The sequence below is a fragment of the Pagrus pagrus genome, assembly GCF_965226575.1.
Source record: "Pagrus pagrus genome assembly, chromosome: 4".
Classification (NCBI taxonomy): Eukaryota; Metazoa; Chordata; class Actinopteri; order Spariformes; family Sparidae; genus Pagrus; species Pagrus pagrus.
In genome coordinates this window covers 26,992,782-27,016,254 of record NC_140188.1, presented here as the reverse complement: position 1 = coordinate 27,016,254, position 23,473 = coordinate 26,992,782, and the positions used below count along the sequence as shown (strand labels likewise).

Below are 23,473 nucleotides of genomic sequence, written 5' to 3'. Positions count from 1 at the left end.
CGACATCAAGGAGGCAGTTTATCAGATAACATGCAGCTCCCTCTGGAGCTGCAACAGGTTTTATACTACTTTTTTTCACATACACAGTAGTACTCCATAAGACCTGTAAACACACTTTAATGTGTAAAATTGGTACTTGAATTGTTAATTTTTCTTTGAGCAGTTTTAGTGACAAAACTGAGTTTGGTATGGTGGATATTGTGAGTATGTTTCATAAAAAATGTGAGAAAACAATAACATTAAACACCTTTTTGACAAAAGGTCCATCTCAAGGTCCATAATATATATAGATATGGAAATTAATATAATATTAAATTCTTTTTTTCTGGAGCTTTCAACCATATCTCTTGTTTTGGGTTTGTCCAGTTTTTGAGTATTGGCATAAACCAGCTCAGTGTTCAGACAAAATATGGGAGACCACACCGAGATTTCAAGTAATTAACAAAACAGTTTATTGTACCAACTAAACAACTATATACAAAAATAAAATAGACGGACTGACTAGGCAATCTGATGGACTGTTAACCTTTCACCACTTCCTGATTGAAAAGACAACATATGGTGGTTTGGGTTTTTGGTAGAGTTGTGTTTACCTGTTGCTGAATGAAACTTTATCAATTGCACTTTCTGCCTGCCGTCTCCTGCATTTGGGTTCACCTTGTCTGCTCTCATCGTTACAATCAGGCTTTATTTCAAAATTAAATAACTTATTTGATAACCATAAGCTACCGTTAGACAACAGCTAATGTTAGCATTCAGCCACCTCTGAGCTAACATTACTGTACTGTTACTGGAAGGTGTAAATCAATCCTTAAATATCAATTCATGTCTTGTACACATGTACTGTATATAAGTCGGAAGTGAAACAATGGATGTAATCAAATTGTATTCATAGCTAGGAAGTGGCTCAATGCTAACGGTGGCTAATGAGTTATCAAATGTGTTATTTGACCTTGAAATACAGCCCACTGTCCCTCCAGATTTTCACCATCCATAATCTATTCAGTTGATGATCAATTGGGAAGTGGTGAAGTTATAACAATTTGTCGGATTCCCTGCATTTATAGGAAGTGCAACACAGAACAAAAGCAGCATGACATTAACCCAGCATCTAAGCTTCACACCCTGAGAGTGACATCAGAGGAAAATGACCACTGTATGAATATGGTCAATGGAGATGAGTGGAAATTGATTTGCTATCAAGAGCAATGGGGACACTGATTATGGACAGACATGTTGGTACTGAAAACTTTAATTCATGTGAACAACACAAAATTCAGTTCTTTCTTGACCTGCACACTGACTCACACACAACATTTATTCAAACAGATGTTTCGATCCATGTCGCATCGGAAAAAAAACCAAAAACATTTATCCACTCCAACAAATTATGTAAGCATGCATGGAGCATTAAGCTCAATTTTCTCTTGTGCTCACATCTTCCTCTGATTCCTCTTTTCATTTATTTGCTCATTCTGTTGCAGGTTAATGCATTTAAATGTATTTGTGCTGTGAAATAAACAGTTTTCTGACAGATTAAGTATTGACCTAGTAGCTAGTTTGAGTTTGTTTTCCGATGTCATCATCCTTATCAAGCTCGTGCATCATACACATCCTACACCTTAGGAAGTGAGAATACGCAGATAGTTATTTTGTGACGTTGTACTTGTGGTCGATTGTCAACAGATAACAAATATGTGCATCGTGTTCCATCAACGGCCTCATCTGACAGGGTAATTTAATATTATGTTAAGATGAAGCCAGTCAGAGATGAAATTCAGTATAGACTACCGCCAATCCCTGATGACTAATTGAATTTGCAGCTATTACTTACTTTTGGATCATTTGAAATCTGCAAATGAGGCCATCTAGATGCTAACAGTCTGTCGTAGGCTTATAATAATGCCTTTCCATCTGGTGTGGCTCAGGAGCTGCTGGCTCTGTGACTGAGACGCTCTCCAAGAAGACAACAGCCTGAGTTTCATCAAAGGATTTATTATATACAGGACACATAGGAGAGTCAATCATTACAACAATCACAAGGAAAAAATGAAAAAGAAAAAATAATGATGCTACAATAAGCGTTATCTTTGGTACACTTTCTTTTGCCACTGCTTGAAAACCATCTTGGGTTATAAACATTCAATCACACGAAACCTTCAGTAGCCCATCCAGTCAGGGAGCTGTAGGGGGAAACATTTGCCTCCTTCCCAGTTTCAAGAAATGGTTTGACATTTGGAGAAATGAACTAAACTCAGTTTCTTGCAGAGAGTTGGATGAGAAGATACCACTTTAAAGTCTGTACAATAAATCTGAAGCTACGGCCCAGGAAAGCATAGCCTTTCACAGCATAAAGACTGGAAGCAGCTAGGCTGTTCAAATGTAAAAACAACGCACCTCCATCTACACACTATACAGTATATTTTGTTTAGAATGGGAACCAAAGTGTCAAAGTGTCTCCTGATACTGCTGTGACTCTTTCATGAAGCTGTGATGTTACAGCCTGTTAATATGAATTAAGGTTGGCATTAGTTCATGAACAAGCCAAGCTTCGCTCTATCTTGTATTAAATGGCAAACTTTAACAAACATTTTTTTTCTTTTTTTTTTTTATAAAATGTGTCACACTGTCAAACTTCAAGCCAAGTAAGCACCCCACACCTCAGCAGCTGAAAAACAGAAAGGGGCATGTCACCTGGTAATTTGATGCCTTCTCATGAAAATACTGTGGCACGTCCTTTGTCTAACGCTCACTTGCTGCAAGATCCACATCTTCTTTTTTCTTCCAGAAGTTATCCAGAGAAAAGTAATAAAACAGTGGATCCAGACAGCAGTTCATGGTAGCAAGACAAACTAAAGGCCTGATTGCAGTTGTCTTAAGTGTAAGTAACCCAACAGACAAAGGAAAGAAACATATGGCAAACATAACCAAGTTCATGACAAAAATCAGCATGACATTCACCTTGTTGCTGACCCTTGCAGAGTCCTTTAGATGGCTGCGTAGAGTCCAAGACACCAGAGTGGTGCACACAACATTTACTGCCAGCATGATGAACACTAACACTGGCTTAACATAAATCTCTGCTGAGATCTTAGGTTTCCAACAGCGATGAAAATCAAAACAGATAGGTATGCTGCAGTTTTTCAAATCTCTTGACATGGTTATGATCCGTGGAACGTTCACCACCACCAAAAACAGCCAAACGAGCGCAACAGCTTTCCAGGCGTTGGAAGAAGTTCGAAGACGTCGTGACCTCAGAGGATACACCACAGCCAGCAGGCGGTCCACGCAGATGAAGGTGATGAAGATGGCACTGCAGGTGATGTTTTTGCGAAAGATCACTGTGGTCACAATGCACGCCTCTGAGCTCAGTGGCCAGGTGCCTGTGGCGTAAAAGTAGACCCTCGTTGGCAAGGAGATGACGAGCAGCAGGTCTGAGATTGCCAGGTTGACCATGAAGACAACATTTGGGGATTTGAGGCTGTGGCGGCGTAACATTATCCACAGTGATACAGCATTGAGAGGAAGCCCAAGTGCCATAATACAGCCAAAGACCACAGCATAAACTGGCTCTGGCTTCAGTCCATCTTCCACGGTGTTGTTCATGTCTACCTGATGAGAGAAGCGATGTCTCGGTGTGCTTTAATATTGCAGTCGAGCACACAACGCAGTAGTTCCTCAATCTTCTCTTTAACAGTACAAAGTGAGGTTTGATGTTGACCGAGTCACTCGCTTAAAAATGTAACAGGAAACGTGTCAACTCAGGAAATGTGGTAACTGTGACTGTGTCAGTTCCTTGTGTTTCCAGCATCAATCAGTTAATTTAAGCAGTCAGAGAAATATTAAAGGGTAACTCCACCAGTTTTACACATTAAAGTGTGTTTACAGGTCTTAGGGAGTATTACTGTATATGCAAAAAATAAAAAAATTCTATAAAGCAGGGTATTCAACTAAAATTCAAGTAGGTCTGGTTAGGGAAAATTTCCTCAAGCAAAGGTCTGGAACATTATAATGTCTAACTTGTGTTATGATTTAGTGTGATATATACTGAAGTAGCCTCGCAGTTGTATCAACGTCTGCATGTAATCAACAACTGACTGTCAAATCAAATAAAGAAAGAACAATTCAAAAACATTTCGACAATATTTATTGTCACTTAACATTTAATTATACAGATATATAATACTGTAGATATGTATTATTTTCTTCTCTCTTTAAGGAAAAGTAGGGCTGCATTTAAAAATAAAACAGTGAAAATAAATAAAATAGCTTTTTAAAAATTGTGCATTGTCAAATAAAGCACAGATTTCTGTTTTCCCCTCAAGTAAGGTTTCAGCTACTGCACTCATGCACTCCATGAAAACCCCTCCATCAGTAAATGGCTTTTTGTATTGACCCACAATCCAAGCGACTCTGGGGGAACATTCATTAGCACGCTGTTGGGTAGTGAATGAATGGGTCAGGATCTGGGTGAATTGTTCATATTGGGCTCTGAGACTGCCTATTTTCTGTGACCTCAGTTCAGACTTGAGTGGGTATGTTTGGTCAAAAACTTTGTGCTTGTCTCATAGTGGGGTTTCACATTGACACTTTTTATGAGTGCCACGGTCTCTGAGCATATGGGCCAGACTGGTTTTGTGCTTCCAGTGGGAAGAATGAACATGAATGAGTCTGTCTATTGTGGGTTGAAAGCTTTCGCTTTCGCTGTCCACTTTTCTCTTCACTTATTGTTTTCTGTTGTCTCCGGCTATCTCTGTCTTCTCTCCCTGTATCGCTCACTCGTATTTCCGTCTGTCACTCACTTCTCATCACTTTAATCTGTCTGTATTCAGAGTCGCAATGTTTATCGCCTGGAATGCACAGATTTGATTGGCTGAGTAGCATCATGTGGGATGGCTTAACTCGCATGCAATTGGTCAGTGGAATTCCTGATCCGCTAAACCAGTACTGAAAAGTCTAGAAAAGTTGGTTTATTGACTATAGGTCCAGGTCCGTATAGGACGGCTTCTGGGTCCGGACTCGGACCACGGGTCCGCCTGTTAGTGGCCTATGATATAAAGCCTTTAGCAGCTCCACAGGAAGGCATGCTAATCTGTGGCTAAGTTGCATTGTGGGTAAAGTAGGTGGCAGGGTTTGAAAAGGTGGAAGAATGCTTTGAATAAAAAAAGGTGATAACCACAGTTCTGCTAATTAATTAATTAATTTTATTCCCGGTCCTGTGGTGTAATTGTATTCTGTTTACATGTGATGATGTCACATGTACAGTAGGTGCATGCCGGGTAGTTGGAGGTTAACCTGGAAGTGGACTTGGCCGCTTGTAACATGCTAATGAAGTACATGAAGTAAACGTACAAAGAAACAACTACGGGGTCATTACTGAGAACAAGAACCCGCACAGACAACACAACATGGTGTCAGAAGTGTAGCTGCCTCGGGAGCTGCCCCGAGCCACCGTACGTTGTCACGTCTACGATACGTAGCTATGCGGCTATGACAGCTAACGCACGGCTAGCAACGAGACCGCGGAGGAGGAGACGAGTGAGATGTCAGACACACTGCCTTCAGCTGGCCCTACGGCTACGTTCACCATAAAACCTCCAGACTCCTCGACTTCTCGAAGCCCCAGGAGTGGGAGAAGTGGATACAGAGATTCGAGCGTTTTAGACTGGCAAGTAACCTGAAAGAATCATCAGATGCTAATCAAGTATACACACTAGTTTACTGCATGGGAGATGAGGCTGACAACGTGCTACGGGGGTTGGATTTAACCAGAGAGCAGCGTGAGCAGTATGAGGCTGTCAAAACGGGATTTGACAGATACTTCGTCCCTAAAAAGAACGTAATATATGAACGAGCCAGATTCAACAAAAGAGTGCAGCAGCCAGGGGAGCCGGTGGACTCATTCATCACAGCACTTTATGCACTCTCAGAAAACTGTGAGTATGGACAACTGCACGACGACCTCTTGCGAGACAGGCTAGTTGTGGGTCTCCATGATGCAACATTGTCAGAGAAAATGCAGCTGGATAAAAACCTCACTCTCACCAAAGCTATCACCATGGCTAGGCAGTCTGAAGAAATTAGACGCCAGCAGTCAGACCTGAGAGGGGATGCAGCTGTCAGTAAAATAGCTGTGGATGCAATGCACCTTAAAAAGAGCAAACTGCACAAAAGCAAACTCAAAGAACTGCCACAAGGACATCAAAAGCCATTCAAGAAACCCATACAGATTAAAGGGGGATATATGTCATGTAATAAATGTGGCAAATCACCTTCTCACCCTGCATCTCAATGTCCAGCTAAAAGCGTGGAATGCCACAACTGCAGTAAACGTGGTCATTATGGACGAGTGTGCAGATCTGCTAGCTCAGTTAATGCAGTAGCTGAGGACAGTGGAAAACTACATGATGGACTGTTTTTAGGGACAGTGACTTCTGAGGACAGTGAGGGTCCGTGGATGGCTGAAATACATGTGAAAGGCAGATAAGTATCATTTAAGATTGACACAAGAGCCGACGTGTCAGCCATTCCTGAGCATGTGCTTGCAGGCGTTATACATAGAGACAGAAAGCTAGACAGAGCTCAGAAACCACTCTATGGCCTAGGAGGTACAAAATTAGATGTCATAGGGGTTACCACAGAGACACTCTCATACAAGGAGATAAGCACCACCGAGAAGTTATTTGTAGTGAGAGATCTACAGGTAGCGCTGCGGCTCAAACTTGTGGCTAGGCTAGACAGCATAAGCATAGACCTAGACACAGTGAAAATAGTATACCCAAAGCTCTGTGGTGGTCTTGGCCGAGTTCAGAAGCCCTACACAGTAAAACTCAGACCAAATGCTAAACCATTCTAGCTGAAGGTGCCACGAAGGGTTCCCCTGCCTCAAATGGCAAAGTCAAAAAAGAGATAGACAGTATGGAAAGTCTAGGGGTTATTAGTCGAGTGGAGCAACCCACAGACTGGTGCTGTGGCATGGTCGTAGCCCCAAAGAAGGACAAGGAAGAGGTCCGAATATGTGAGGACATGACAACTCTAAATGACTCAGTGTGCCGAGAAAAATTCATTCTTCCCTCAGTTGATCAGACTCTTGGCATGCTCACTGATGCCCAGTTTTTTACCAGATTAGATGCAAACATGGGATTCTGGCAAATTCCTTTGGCCAAAGACTCAGCGCTCCTTACCACCTTCATTACCCCATTCAGGCGCTATCACTTCAACCGTTTGCCCTTCGGCATTTCCTCTGCACCGGAGCACTTCCAGAACATGATGGTGACTGAAGTGATGGCGGGACTTGAAGGTGTTGTTTGTCACATGGATGACCTCCTCATCTGGGGGACCACGAAGGAGCAGCACGACGAGAGGGTACATGCAGTCCTGCAGCGTGCAGAGAAAGCAGGAGTCACACTCAACCTGAAAAAGTGTGAGTTTGGAAAGAAAGAGGTGAAGTTTCTCGGCTACATCGTCTCAGCTGACGGCCTAAAACCTGATCCTGATAAAACGAGAGCTGTGCAGGAGCTAAAAGAGCCGATGAACACGACAGAGGTCAGGAGCTTCCTCGGCATGGTGAACCAGTTAGGGAAGTTCATACCAAATCTGGCGGAAAAAGACAAACCGCTAAGAGACCTCCTATCGAAGAAGAATCAGTGGTACTGGGGTCCAGGGCAGCAAAAGACATTTAACAGGCTCAAACAGGAGATGTTGACATCACCTGTTCTCCAGCTGTATGACCCTACCAAACCTCTGGGAATATCTGCTGATGCCTCATCCTATGGGTTGGGGGCAGTCATGTTACAAAAGACTGGAGAGATGTGGACACCTATTGCATATGCCTCATGGGCACTGACAGTGACGGAGCAGCGCTATGCCCAGCTAGAAAAAGAAGCGCTAGTTCTGACTTGGGCCTGCGAAAGGTTCAGTGACTTTATCCTTGGTCTCCATTTCGAGCTGGAAACAGACCACAAACCTCTGGTGAGCCTGCTAGGTGGGCGGGCTCTTGACTCGCTGCCGCCTAGGATACAGAGGTTCAGGATGCGCCTGATGAGATACTCATACACCATCTCACACACACCGGGTAAGAGCCTCACGACAGCTGACACGTTGTCACGTTCACCCCTCACAAATAGTGCAACACAGGCTGACATGAGCCTGATGGAGGATACCAACATCTACATTGACAGTGTCGTTGAGAGTTTTCCAGCGAGCGACAGCTACATGGCTGAGCTGTGGGAGCAGCTGTGTGCAGACAGTGTTTGCGCTAAAGTAATGAAGTACTGTCTGGAGGGCTAGCCTGACAAGAGCCAATTGCCAGCACCAATCAGACACTACTGGAACAAGAGAGCGGTTTTAAGTGTACACGATGGACTTCTCCTGTATGGCACACGGTTAGTCATACCAGCTAACATGAGGATTGATGTACTCGAGAAAATCCACGAGGGCCACCAGGGGGTGGTCAAGTGCAGGGACCGTGCTGGCCAGACAGTGTGGTGGCCTGAACTGAGTAGTCAGATAAGAGAGCTAGTTCTTAGGTGCAGAGAATGCTGTAAAGAGAGAATCAATGCAAAAGAGCCTTTGATGCCTAACAAACCAGAAAGGCCTTGGCAAAAAGTGGGTGCTGATCTGTTCTCCCTGAGAGACAGCACATTTCTACTAGTGGTAGACCATACTCTTGTTTTGTAGAAATAGCACAGCTAAGCCCAACCAGGTCCACAAATGTGATCGTTCACCTGAAATCAATGTTCGCCAGACACGGTATCCCAGAGACTTTTGTGAGTGATAACGGTCCACAGTTTTCAGGAGCTGCAATGAAAACATTTGCATCAGACTACGGGTTTGATCATGTAACCAGCAGCCCCAAATTTCCCCAGAGTAAAGGAGAAGCAGAGCATGCCGTCCAGACTATCAAAAACCTACTCAAGAAAGCCCGGGATCCTTACCGTGCTTTACTGGCCTACAGGGCCACACCTTTGAGCAACGGCTACAGCCCAGCCCAGCTGCTCATGGGACGTCACCTTCGAACCCCACTGCCCACCTTTCCAGAGACTCTGTGGCCAGCTCTCCTGGATCTTCAAGCGCTCCAGCGCAAGGAGAGGGAGCAACGTGAAAAAGGGACTAGACATTTCAATCTTAGACACAGAGCAAAAGATCTCCCAGACCCCTTACCTGGAGATTCTGTGTGGTTCTCAGATGCAAAAACAGAAGGGACAGTGATATCTAAACACCATTCACCACGGTCCTACCTGGTCAACGGACCACAAGGAGCACTCAGGAGGAACAGACTGCATTTAGTGCCCATGCCAGTATCTGAGTCTCAGAGTGAGAGCCCTCAAGAGACTGCACCAGAGACTGTGTCACCAGTTAAACATCAGGATGCAGCAGGCATCACGAGAACGAGGTCAGGCAGAGAAGTACAGAAGCCACAGAGGCTTGACCTGTAGCGACAGTCTTGCATTGGTGTGAAACATGTTCAGTTCTAATGTCCCAGATGGGTTATGGAGATGTGAAACTAATAATGTTAATACAGTTTATTCACAAGGTTACGGGACTTGTTGAGACCAAACTGTTATTGTGTTATGTGTGAAATATGGTACCACTGATAGCGAGAGCTGAGATGCTGTTTTGTTAATTATACAAAGAATGTTTATGGATTTGTATTGAAGCCTGAGCTAAGGTTAAATTAAAATGCAGTTACAGGTAATTTCTGACCTAAAGGAAAGGGGCATGTGGTGTAATTGTATTCTGTTTACATGTGATGACGTCACATGTAGGTGCATGCTGGGTAGGTGGAGCTTAACCTGGAAGTGGACTTGGCCGCTTGTAACATGCTAATGAAGTACATGAAGTAAACGTACAAAGAAACAACTACGGTGTCATTATTGAGAACAAGAACCCGCACAGACAACACAACAGGTCCCAACTGTTTCAGTAAAATGCAAGACCAAGTACGTCACCACACAGCAACATCACAGTGGCAGTTTATCAGATTACATGCAGCTCCCTATGGAGCTGCAACAGGTTTTATACTACTTTTTCCACATACACAGTAGTACTCCATAAGACGTTTCATGTTTCATTAAAAAAAACGTGAGAAAACAATAACATTAAACACCTTACTTTTGACAAAATCTCAAGGTCCATGATATATATATAGATATGGAAGTTAATATAATATGAACGTAATATGAAATTCTTTTTTTTCTTTTCTGGAGCTTTCAACCATATCTCTTGTTTTGGGTTTGTCCAGTTTTTGAATATTGTCATAAACCAGCTCAGTGTTCAGACAAAATATGGGAGACCACACTGAGATTTCAAGTAATTAGCAAAATAGTTTATTGTACCAACTAAACAACTATATACAAAAATAAAATAAAGTATGTAGGTCAGTCTTATCAATGGTATTTGAAGTGTGTGTGTGTGTGTGTGTGTGTGTGTGTGTGTGTGTGAGTGAGTGTAGTTCAGTTTAGCAAATAAATCTAAACAAACATAACCAAGAAATGGGTTAACACACAACAAACTTGACAGGGTCATTACAATATTCTGCCTCAACTCGGTTACAATAGACAATATTCACAAGGCGACCATTTTCATCTGCCATCATGCGCAGGGTGGGAGGTTAAAATGTTGTACTGCTGTGTTGCAGATTGCAAGTCTGATAAATGTAGGCAATCTGATGGACTGTAAACCTTTCACCACTTCCTGATTGAAAAGACAACGTATGGTGGTTTGGGTTTTTGGTAGAGTTGTGTATGCCTGTTCCTGAATGAAACTTCATCAACTGTTCTTTTTGCCTGCCGTCTCCTGCATTTAGGTTCACCTTGTCTGCTCTCATCGTGACGATCAGGCTTTATTTCAAGGTTAAATAATTTGTTTGATAACTATAAGCTACCGTTAGACAACAGTTATGTTAACATTCAGCCACCTCTGAGCTAACATTACTGTACTGTTACTGAAAGGTGTAAATCAATTCTTAAATCCATCTACACACTGTATTTTTTTAGAATGGGAACCAAAGTGTCAAAAAATGACAATTTTATAGGTTTAAGGGTCGTGAGAGACTATTCTTTGACATTTTTTTTTTGGTTGTTTTTACTAAGCTGCAACAGAGTCAGGCTAGCTGTGTCCCACTGTTTCCTAACCATCCTTTGGCTGAAGCTTTATAATTACAGACATGTAAATTGGTATCCCTCTCCCCATCTAAATTTAGACAAGAAAGCCAACAAGTGTATTTTCCATAATTCTGAGTTATTTCCATGTTTTTACACTTTGGTCTAAATTTCAAATAGAGCTCTGTTTCCTGTCTTTGTGCTGAGCTAAGCCTCTCTGCCTCGAGACTGTGATCATATTTACCTTGCAGACATGAGAGTGGTATCAGTCTTCTTATTTAACTCTTAGCAAGTAAGCAAATTCACAGTATGTCAAACAACTTCTTCAAGGGTCTGTGATGTTACAGCTTGTAAGTACGAATTAAGGTTGGCAATAGTTCATGAACAAGCCAAGCTTCTCTCTATCTTGTATTAAATGGCAAACTTTAACAAACATTCAGGCTTTTTTTGTCATAAAATTTGTCACACTGTCAAACTTCAAGCCAAGTAAGCACCCCACACCTCAGCAGCTGAAAAACAGAAAGGGGCATGTCACCTGGTAATTTGATGCCTTCTCATGAAAATACTGTGGCACGTCCTTTGTCTACTGCTCACTTGCTGCAAGATCCACATCTTCTTTTTTCTTCCAGAAGTTATCCAGAGAAAAGTAATAAAACAGTGGATCCAGACAGCAGTTCATGGTAGCAAGACATACTAAAGGCCTGATTGCAGATGTCTTAATTGTAAGTAACCCAAGAGACAAAGGAAAGAAACATATGGCAAACATAACCAAGTTCATGACAAAAATCAGCATAACATTCACCTTGTTGCTGACCCTTGCAGAGTCCTTGAGATGGCTCCGTAGAGTCCAAGACACCAGAGTGGTGCACACAACATTTACTGCCAGCATGATGAACATTAACACAAGCTGAAAATAAATCACTTCTGAGATATTAGTAGTCCAACAGTGATGATAATCATAACAGATAGGTACGCTGCAGTTTTTCAAATCTCTTAACGTGGTTATGCTCCATGGAATGTTCACCACCAGCACAAACAGCCAAACGAGCGCAACAGCTTTCCAGGCGTTGGCAGAAGTTCGAAGACGTCGTGACCTCAGAGGATACACCACAGCCAGCAGGCGGTCCACGCAGATGAAGGTGATCAAGATGGCACTGCAGCTGATGTTTTTGCGAAAGATCACTGTGGTCACAATGCACGCCTCTGAGCTCAGTGGCCAGGTGCCTGTGGCGTAAAAGTAGACCCTCGTTGGCAAGGAGATGACGAGCAGCAGGTCTGAGATTGCCAGGTTGACCATGAAGACAACATTTGGGGATTTGAGGTTGTGTCGGCGTAACATTATCCACAGTGATACAGCATTGAGAGGAAGCCCAAGTGCCATAATACAGCCAAAGACTGCAGCATAAACTGGCTCAGGCTTCAGTCCATCTCCCACGGTGTTGTTCATGTCTACCTGATGAGAGAAGCAATGTCTCGGTGTGCTTTAATATTGCAGTCGAGCACACTACGCAGTAGTTCCTCAATCTTCTCTTTAACAGTACAAAGTGAGGTTTGATGTTGACCGTGTCACTAGCTTAAAAATGAACCAGGAAACGTGTCAATTCTGTACTGTGGGAACTGTGGTCACTGTGACGTGTGTGAAACTACAGTAACCATCTTACTTTAAGTTCTGTGCAATTCTAAAATGTATTATCTTGTTGCAACCTAAATAAACACACATGTATGTATATATATATATATATATATATATATATATATAATGCCAATCTACACTGTAATTTGTAAAACGTATTCACAATATACACAGTCAATTCACATATCAGCATTGTCAAAATTATGTTCATACAGCATCTGAATAAATAGACACAATCAGTTTAGCTAATCAAACAACTACAGTATGAGTCTACCGGCAAATATGGTAGTCTCACTGGCTCAAATGAGCTATGGTATTATAAAGAATTATGCTACACTAGGACACTGGCAGTGAACATATCTGGTGTGATGCTAACTAGCCAACCATCTTAAACCAGTTTACAAAAGCATCCATCCACACTGCTATACACCTTTCATGTGTCCTGAAGTAGGCTACCTCTCTACCTGATTACAATAAAACACGGAAGCAGAGGGAGCTCAGCTCCTGCTGGCTGTACTGACAAGGGCCGTGTTTCCCAGATTCGATCGTTCTTAAGGACTTAAGAAGGCTCTTAACAAGGGTTCGGCTAAGAAGGAGGGCTAAGATACGGGTGTTTCCCAGATGCGTTCTTAACTGCCTTCTTAGGAGAACCTTAAGATCAAGCCAAAGAAGCTTCTTAACCCTTAGATGCATAAGTGGGGTCAAAAATGACCCCATGGGTTGTTATTCTTCAAAATCTTTGAAATTAAAAGTTTGTATATTTTCATATTCCAGGTATTCCTCATAAAACATGTTTGTGACATGAGGCCATTTGCATTTTTTTTTTTTTTAAATCATTAATTTAAAGAAATCACAGTTTTTGTATCACTAGCCCACCTTTCCATAAGTGGGGTCAAAAATGACCCCAAGCATTTCCTATGGAATCTCATCAACTCTGACTGTCAGTAGGCATACCACTTACACATATGTCAGCCGTCTCATCACCCAGGAAGTCATATAACATATATATCATATATCAAATCAAATCAAATCAAATCAAATTTTATTTGTATAGCCCAAATTCACAAATCACAGTTTGCCTCAGAGGGCTTTACAATCTGTACAGAGACGACACCCTCTGTCCTTCGACCCTCGATTCGAGTGAGGAAAAACTTGCCCCAAAAAAGGCCCTTTTAACAGGGAAAAAATGAGGAAGAAACCTCAGGGAGAGCCACAGAGGAGGGATCCCTCTCCCAGGACGGACAGACGTGCAATAGATGTCGCATGTACAGAGCAGATCAACGAGATCACAATGTATTCAATTATAAGCGATGGTTGACAGGAGTGAAAGTACACAAAGATGTATTACAGCAATAATGATGAAATGCACATGGAAATGTGATTACTAGTGATAACAGTAGTAATGATCAATGGCAAGGATGGTATGTAGCAATGCAGTACGATAATAGTAGTGGAACGTATGTAACAGAGATGTGACTAATATTAGCGACAGTAGTGGTGGGTGTCAGGCAGGGTCATGGCAGTAGGTGCATCCACGATCAGGCAGGGCCATAGCAGTAGGCGCATCCACGATCAGGCAGGGCCATAGCAGTGGGCGCATCCACGATCCACGACCCGGGCGCGGCCAGGATCCAAGGGAGCCTGTAGGACTAGAAAGCACAAGGACTCCGGGGAAGAAGCAAGTCAGTGACATCCAGAGATGGGGCATGTATACAGGCATAATGTATACAGATGGAGAGGAGAGGAGAGGGGAGGAGAGAGAAGCTCAGTGTGTCATTGTCCCCCGGACTAGGCCTATAGCAGCATAACTAAGAGCTCGTCCAGGACAGGCCTGGGCCTGTCCTGGACCAGCCCTAACTATAAGCTCTATCGAAGAGGAAGGTCTTAAGTCTACTCTTAAAGGTAGAGAGGGTGTCCGCCTCCCGGACCAAAACAGGAAGATGGTTCCACAGAAGAGGAGCTTGATAACTGAAGGCTCTGGCTCCCATTCTACTTTTGGAGACTTTAGGAACTACAAGTAATCCTGCGTTCTGGGAGCGTAATGCTCTAGTTGGGTGATAGGGTAATATGAGCTCCTGGAGATATGATGGTGCCTGACCATTAACAGCTTTGTAAGTGAGGAGAAGGATTTTAAACTCTATTCTTGATTTTACAGGGAGCCAGTGCAGAGAGGCCAGTACAGGAGTAATATGATCTCTTTTCTTAGTTCCTGTCAGTACACGTGCTGCAGCATTCTGGACCAGCTGGAGACTCTTTAGAGACTTGTTAGGGCAGCCTGATAATAGAGAATTACAATAGTCCAGTCTGGAAGTAACAAATGCATGGACTAGCTTTTCTGCGTCTTTTTGAGACAGGATGGGCCTGATTTTTGCAATGTTACGTAGATGAAAAAATGCAGACCTTGAAATTTGTTTTATGTGGGAGTTGAAGGACATATCTTGATCAAAGATAACTCCCAGATTCCTGACGGTGGTGCTGGAGGCCAAGTTAATGCCATCCAAACTCGCTATATCATTAGATAATGCATCTCTAAGGTGTTTAGGACCAAGTACTATAACTTCGGTTTTATCTGAGTTTAACAGCAGAAAATTGCAGGTCATCCAGGTCTTAATGTCCTTGAGACATGCATGGAGTTTAGTAAGCTGATTAGTTTCATTTGGCTTTATTGATAGGTATAACTGTGTATCATCTGCATAACAATGAAAGTTTATGGAGTGTTTCCGAATTATTTCCTAGAGGGAGTATATATAAGGTGAATAGTATGGGTCCAAGCACGGAGCCGTGAGGAACACCATGACTAACCTTGGTATACAGGGATGACTCATCATTAACATGTACAAACTGAAATCGATCCGATAAATAGGACTTAAACCAGTTTAATGCGGGTCCTTTAATGCCAATTAAGTGTTCCAGTCTCTGTAGTAGAATGTGATGATCAATGGTATCAAATGCAGCACTAAGATCTAGTAAGACCAGGACAGAGACAAGTCCTTTGTCAGAAGCGATTAGGAGGTCATTTGTAACTTTCACCAGTGCCGTCTCTGTGCTATGATGTGCTCTAAAACCTGATTGAAAATCCTCATATAAACTATTTTTATGAAGAAAGTCACATAGCTGGTTGGCGACTGCTTTCTCAAGGATCTTGGAGAGGAAAGGGAGGTTGGATATAGGTCTATAGTTGGCTAAAGTTTCTGGATCAAGATTAGGCTTTTTAAGGAGCGGTCTAATTACAGCTAGTTTAAAGGATTGTGGTACGTATCCTGTTAATAGAGACAGGTTGATCATTTCTAGTAAAGATGTGCTAATTAAAGGTAAAGTTTCTTTCTTATTTTCCATATATGTAAGTATTATCTTCATTTATGAACTTATTTTCCACATCAGTGACTTTTCTGTGATAGAGTATAACGCTAGTTGTCATCAAATAAGCCTACTTTGTTGTTAGCTAACTGGTGTTAGCTAACTGGTGTTAGCACTAGTTAGCTAACTACAAAGTAATGTTAGTACTGTAATGTTAGCTAGTTTAACATTACTGCACACTAGTGTTACTAACAGTGTTAGCTAACACTAGTGTATTACTAGTGTATTACTATAAAGTAATGTTAGTACTTTAATGTTAGCTAGTTTAGTAAGGTAGCTAACATTGCTGCATTTTGTTGTGTAGAGAGTGAGACTATATAACTTCCTTGTAATAAAAGCTAACCCGTTAGGTAGCCTACTTTACGATTATTGATTATTCAATGGTGTGTGTGTGTGTGTGTGTGTGTGTGAGGGTGAGAGTGAGTGTTATGAAGGTATATCAATGTCAAAACAACCAGAGAGATGCGCAGCAACGGGTGTGTGCACGCATGAGAATTTTGTTATGCGTGCGTGCGTGCGTGCGTGCGTTGTTACGTGCAGACTGTATTTCACGCGTAACAAGAAGCTGCGTGCATACGAAGCAGCGTGCGCACGTCTGTCTGTCACTGTTTGACAAATGTTGTCACGCGTTCACACATGCGTGCGGTCGCAGTTTCTGATGTGCAACCGGAAGTTGATCTGCACCGTGCGCAACACACCGCGTACTTGGACGCCTCGCGTAGTTGTTCTGTGTTCCATGTTCATCCAGTAGATGGCGCAATCGATCCAATACGAGATACAGACATACAGGCTTTTACATGACATGATTCATTTGTTCCATGAAGACAGAGAAAGAGTTCTGTTGCTGTTTCTTTTACTTTGTTTCTCACATAAGACACAAAATCAATGACAAACATTTGTAAGTTAACCACGCCCCCCGCAGGTAATCACTTCATTGAGAACTGCTGGGACCGCTGGAGAGGTGCGTTAGGTTTGTGCACCTGAACAGCTGCAACACACTCCCAGGACTTTTGTTGGGAGGGGCGGGGGAAGCACGCACTTTTATCAATGATCCACCGTCCTGGTCCCACTGAGGACTCGAGCAGCAGCGTTTTTTATACATACATATATACATATATATATATATATATATATATATATATATATATATATAATATAACAAAAAAAACACTTCTCCTCCTCCTCATTCTTCTTTTATAATTCTGGCAGCAGTGTCTGGCTCACTGCTGCCTCCCCTGGTTGACGACACTTCAATAAAATGAAAAGGCCAACTACGCGAGGCGTCTAAGTACGCGGTGTGTTGCGCACGGTGCAGATCAACTTCCGGTCGCACATCAGAAACTGCGACCGCACGCGTGTGTGAACGCGTGACAACATTTGTCAAACAGTGACAGACAGACGTGCGCACGCTGCTTCGTACGCACGCAGCATCTTGTTAAGCCTAGTTTATGCTTCTGCGTCGCGGCGACGGCGGAGCTACGTCGTCGACCCGACGCCGTCATTGAGCATTCGAAGTTCTGCGTCGAGGGAACGCGTTGGTCTGCAATTCACCGCCAAGCCGCGAGGGGGGGTGGGGGTGGGGGGATTGGTTTCGGGGGGTTCTTGCTCTCTTGCACTGCAGTTGCGGTCAGAGCGGATATGCTGTGTAGCATTCTGGTCACAGTGTGGGGCTACAAGCTACATGCTGCACAACACCAATACTCCTCCTGCCCTGCTGGGATCTCACAAAGCATGGAGTTCACAAGCAATAGGAGACAAGCATGCAAGCAGCAGAAGTAACTGGCGGTGTTGTTATACTGTTGACCGGAAAAGCAACTGCCGGAATGACGGTCTGAGCGGACCAATCCCAGTCCTTGCCGTTCGCGTCTCGACGCGTCGACGTGACGCGTAGTCAGGATTTTTTGGAGGCGCACGTCAGGCTACGGCGCAGGGTCTGCGTAGGGGTCTGCGTCGACGACGTAGCTACGCCGTCGCCGCGACGCAGAAGCATAAATCAAGCTTTACACGTGACATAGTTTGCGCACGTCATTTCCGCCTACATGTGAGCGTGTGACAAAAATGTTCAATTATCTTCATGCGAGCGTTAATGCGTGCGTTCGCATACAAACGCATGAATGTTACACGTAGTCACTACGCGTCGTGTGATTACCGGCGTGCAGCAGTCATACGCGTTAACGTGCGTGTGAACGGGGGACCATTATAAGTCAATGGGGAAACTACATTACACGTCAGGCGCTGCTTGCTGCACAGGCGTCAAAGCATGCGCGTGTGACACGTTCAGTTGATAGGTGCGCACGCATTATGACACGATTCTACCGCCATATGAGTGTGAGTGTGAGTGTGTGTGTGTGAGGGTGAGAGTGAGTGTGTGTGTGCGTGCGTGTGTGTGTGAGGGTGAGAGTGAGTGTGAGTGTGTGTGTGAGGGTGAGAGTGAGTGTGTGTGTGTGAGTGTGTGTGTGAGAGTGAGCATGAGAGTGTGTGTGTGTGCGTGTGTGTGAGGGTGAGAGTGAGTGTGAGTGTGTGTGTGTGTGTGTGTGTGAGTGTGTGTGTGAGAGTGAGCGTGAGAGTGTGTGTGTGTGCGTGTGTGTGAGGGTGAGGGTGAGAGTGAGTGTGTGTGTGTGTGTGTTTCTGTATTATGCGCGGACAGTGTTATGGTCCCTGGACCTATGAGTTCTCTGTTCGTCCTCCATGATAACAATAGTAACAGACAGACAGACACACAATGGATTTTGATACCTGATTGATTGATTGATTGTTTTTGATTGAATGTGAATAAAAAGTGTTAAATGAACAAGTTCTTTAATTAAATCACTCTTTTGTTGACCAAAATATAATGAAAATCATCATCTTTAACCAAAATGTAAGGAATTTCTTAAGTTTACTGCAAAAACGCATTGATTCTAATTGGGGTCATTTTTGACCCCACTCATGGAAGAGTGTAGGTATTGGTAGGTCATGCATCCAAGGGAAGCTCTTAGTGGGAGCTGTCCACCGTGGTGCTGCTGAAACTGAATCAATCGATGCCAGGCAAATCGATCACCCACCTCTTTATCAGCGCATAAGTCACACACAGCCCAATTTAATCTCTGTATATATATTAGGGCTGGGCCGATATGCTTTTGTGCCGATTCGATTCTCTACCGATTCGATTCGATTTAAATTGCGATTCTGATTAAACAAGTATTGCGATTCGATTTTACAAGTATTGCGATTTTATATTTCAATTAATTTATATATATATATATATATATATATATATATATATATATATATATACTGTATATTTATTTATTTCAATTCAACTTTCCTTAAACAAGAACAGGTTGAACCGAACACTTGATAATACATCATAAGTCATATTTACAAAAAACAATACACACATCACATCAGTTTGTGAGATTTATTTTGACAACTGTGCACCTGCCCTACCTGACCTGAATTACATATCGTGGTTCCAATGTGTGGATAATGTGACGAAAACCAATATTCTCCACGACACTGTAGGGGCGGAGATCTTTGCATATGAAATGCACAATTGCTGTAGTTACCCTTGACGCCTTGTCTGATCCAGCTGGGAGTTTGTGGAGAGCTGAAGAGTCTGCTGCACTGGCAAGGGCCACTGTTTAGCTTTCCCCAGATCGTTTTTTTTCTCAGGGTGGTGGTGAGCAATGTGCGCCGTCATGTTCGTGGTGTTACCGCAGTAAGCGACTTGACTGCGACAAAGTTTACATACGGCTTTCTTCATGTTGAACTCTCCTGTTCCCTGCTTTTTATAAAAACCAAATAGACTCAATGTGTTGGATTTGAAGGGGGGCGGTGGGGGAAAGAGTTCAGGTGGCTCTGTGGAGGTACTCGGCTTGCTGCGCTCCGCCATTTTGTTGTGTGCATTTGCTCGCATTCAGGTTACTATGGTGACCCATGTGCTTGTATTTCCGGAAGCGGAATGCAGATGACGAAAATAAAGAGACAGACCAGTGTGAAGAAACAAACACAACAGGCCGGTTTGACTTGATGTCGAGTGTAATGGCACAGATAACATGGTCGTACAATAAAAATTGGTCTTCCAAAAAAAAAAAAAAAAATGAAATAAAATATTAATAAATAAATAAATAAATAAATAAATAAATAGCGATTCTCGTACGAGAATCGATTTTTAAAAATTGCCAGAAAAAAATCGCGATTAATATAAAAATAGATTTTTTGGCCCAGGCCTAATATATATATATATATTTAGGTTGTAGAATGACATAGGTAGTTCTCTCTTTTATGCAAATTTTTCATACAGCCATTTGTAAGAGAATTTGTGGTGATGTTTTAATCATATTTGTATCGTTTGAGTGCAAATTATTAGTAAAACAATAGTTGATTTTAATCAATGAATCTCTTAACCTTAATATTTATAGTCTGTCGAACCGCCAAGAGCTGCAAGCTGTGTGTGGGTCTGTCCCTCCTCTCCTCTCTTTTCACTCAGGCTCCTCTCTGCTGGACCATCGACCACCCGGGAACCATTCTCCCCTGACTGAGTGAGTGCCTCATGTATGCTGGATCAAGAACGTCATACCCTTAGGCCCTCTCATGAAACATTGCTCACCTCTGCTTTACAATCTTCTTATATCTGTACTTTTTTAACACGACCTATATACATATTTAATTATGCTAATTATCTTGTTTATTTAGCCTGTCCTCTTCCAGGTCACCATGGTCACCATCTTGTTTATTTAGCCTGTCCTCTTCCAGGTCACCATGGTGGAGAGAAGGTCGTGTGGCTCGGGCACCACCTGGAGACACCTTGGCCTGCTCAGTTGTCCTCCTGGATCCACAGTCTTCACATGTATTTTACAATATGCTATTCAGATATTTTGGCAGTGTAATCTGTATACGCCGTGATTTTGTTGGTCTGTCTATTCTGGGAGAATGATCCCTCCTCTGTGGCTCTTCCTGAGGTTTCTTCCAAACCAAGGGTGTTTGGTGAGTTTTATCCTTTCTTGAATTGAGGGTCTAAGGATAGATGGTGTTGTTAACTGTATAGATTATAAAGCCTGCTGAGGCAATGTTTTAGGAAATTGATTTTCCTCTAAATGGGATCCTATCCCATGCAAGTGTTCTGAGTACCTTTTCAATCATTTCTAACAATTGTCATGAGCAACTAAAATCTGACACAATGCAAGTTACAGGATGCTGACTGAATGTTACTTATACCATTTACACAGTGTATTTAAGTTCAATTAAGGCTGCAAATTAGCTTGAAGTTGCGTTAATAATGGATCACATGCATAAAATACTAATGCTGCTCAATGTCTGCTGGATGTGTGAACAGGCAACTGTTTGCTCGCACATTCACCACAACAACTTTATAAGGTGTGGCTTTTCTCCTTTATCTGCTGCAAAGTGACAACCACGAGAGCATCAGAAACAAGCTGTTTCCACAGTGCTGAGATATTTTCACCAAAAGTGATCTTCCCAGTGAGCAAAGAGTGGTCTAGATCACGTCTTTTAGACATCATTTATGGATATCCAAGACGTCTAAAAGACGTCCTCTGGGGAGCCAGAATGAAAGTTTTTTATACGTCTTTTCTGGACGTTGTATAGACGTTTATATGTTGTTTATTGACTAATTCTGGCTGTCAGTGGACGTCCAGATCATAGCCAGTATGAACGTCTATTCTCAACTAACTCTGGATGTCAGTGGATGTCTAGATTATGGCCTGACTATTGACATGGCCAAGCCATGATCTGGACGTCCATTGACAGCCAGAATTAGTCGGTAAATGACATTGAGAAAAGACGTCCAGTCACTTTCATTCTGGCTCCCCAGAGGACGTCTTTTAGACGTCTTGGATGTCCATAAATGATGTCTAAAAGACGTGATCTAGACCACTCTTTGCTCACTGGGTTGTTGGCAAATAGTTGCCTTACATCAGATGGCAACAATATTAGCTTTCAGTTGTGTATGTGTAGACCTGATGAATGTAAGACGTATCCGCCCTACTTTGAGCTCTCCTTTGTTTTCAATCAAATTCTGACAGAAACATCCAGTTATTTAGCAGAAAAAACACAAAAATATGCAAATGTAACAAAAACAGCCACCTACTGCAGCCTTCTCCATGTAATGTCAATGTAATGTGACCTTTTTCAAAGGGAGAAGACATAGCCTCCGCTGACATTTGAATGTTGATAGAAATGTTTTCTCAGCATAGCCACCTATTATGGCAGGATGTGGTGGAGAATCTCATCACACCCACAACAGAAACTACGTGATATTTAATGTGACACTGAAGATAATCATGAGACGGTAAAGTAAACTGGAGAATGTTTTGCTTTTCTTTCCATGTGCTAAAACTGAAACAACAGCTTAGCTTATCTGGAAACAGGGGAAAACAGCTAGCCTGGCTCTGCCCAAAGTGGAAAATACTGGCTTAAACCATCTCTGGATTTATTCTGCACAAAAACAGAAATGTAAAATGGGCAACCTCTGTTTCTTTTTTAAATTTTCCTCCTGTCTCACTACTTCTTCTCGTCTTTGTGCGTTAATGAAGAAAAGCAAAGTAACTGCAGATGCATAAATCTTTAAAACTTTCATTTGTCATGGATGTGTCTTCACCTAATTCATGTTTTAATTTCGTGTTCACTCATGAGTTTCAACTTTATATGAAAACACACAGCATCTGAAACTTGTTACATGCAACTGAACTGATGTTATTATATAGTTAACGTACTCATTTTAATCCAAACCATGAAGCTAACTAAGTAGTTTTGGTGCTTAAACTGAATTGCGACCATTTCTCTACATTACGATTCTTTACGATGATATGTACTTAACTTTGGTCATGTACATAGCTCCATGTAGCAAAATGCAGGTGCAGGCGGTGCAACGAAGAACAAGCGCCATACATGTTCTCAGTACTGTGTTCTCGCATACAGTCGTACCTTCGTCTCGCTCTCCAAACAATCATCAAGTTGTGGCTCAGAACTTGTCCGTCGCACCAGACCACTCTTCTAGAAGTAGCATTGCTTCTGCTCAGCTGCTCTGATGCACATCTGTCACTCTGGACTGACATAGTCGCTGTGTGTCACATTGCAAGTGACTCAAAAGACACAGTGTCCAGAGCATCCGGACTGAGGCACACCCATAAAAATCCAAATGGAATCGCCTTAGAAAACTACTTCAGATCAATCAGGATACAATCTAAATCTGCCAACAAAATGTATTTGGGCTGGCAGTCTGAACAAGGCCTAACTCTGAAAGAAAGTGCAGGCCTTTTTTCTAATGTAAAACTGCTCCTGTAACTTAACCACTCGAAAAAAAGCCATTACAAGGCACAAAGATCTCATTACATCACCAAGCTGATGCTCCGTTTTTGCTGAGCAGTTTATATATGGC

The 23,473-nt window shown here is 42.5% G+C and overlaps 2 protein-coding genes across 2 annotated transcripts; both read right to left on the bottom strand.

Annotated features, from left to right (window-relative positions):
* Positions 1-2,742: 2,742 nt before the first annotated feature.
* LOC311256210 (lysophosphatidic acid receptor 6-like) lies at positions 2,743-3,606 on the bottom strand (the record flags this gene model as incomplete). The annotated part of the gene is made up of 1 exon (XM_084351060.1): positions 2,743-3,606. The coding sequence occupies one exon, from the start codon at positions 3,604-3,606 to the stop codon at positions 2,743-2,745; it is 864 nt and encodes a 287-aa protein (XP_084207186.1).
* An 8,079-nt stretch (positions 3,607-11,685) lies between these two features.
* LOC311256209 (lysophosphatidic acid receptor 4-like) lies at positions 11,686-12,549 on the bottom strand (the record flags this gene model as incomplete). The annotated part of the gene is made up of 1 exon (XM_084351059.1): positions 11,686-12,549. One exon carries the CDS (start codon positions 12,547-12,549, stop codon positions 11,686-11,688), a length of 864 nt encoding a protein of 287 aa, XP_084207185.1.
* Between the last annotated feature and the right edge of the window lie 10,924 nt (positions 12,550-23,473).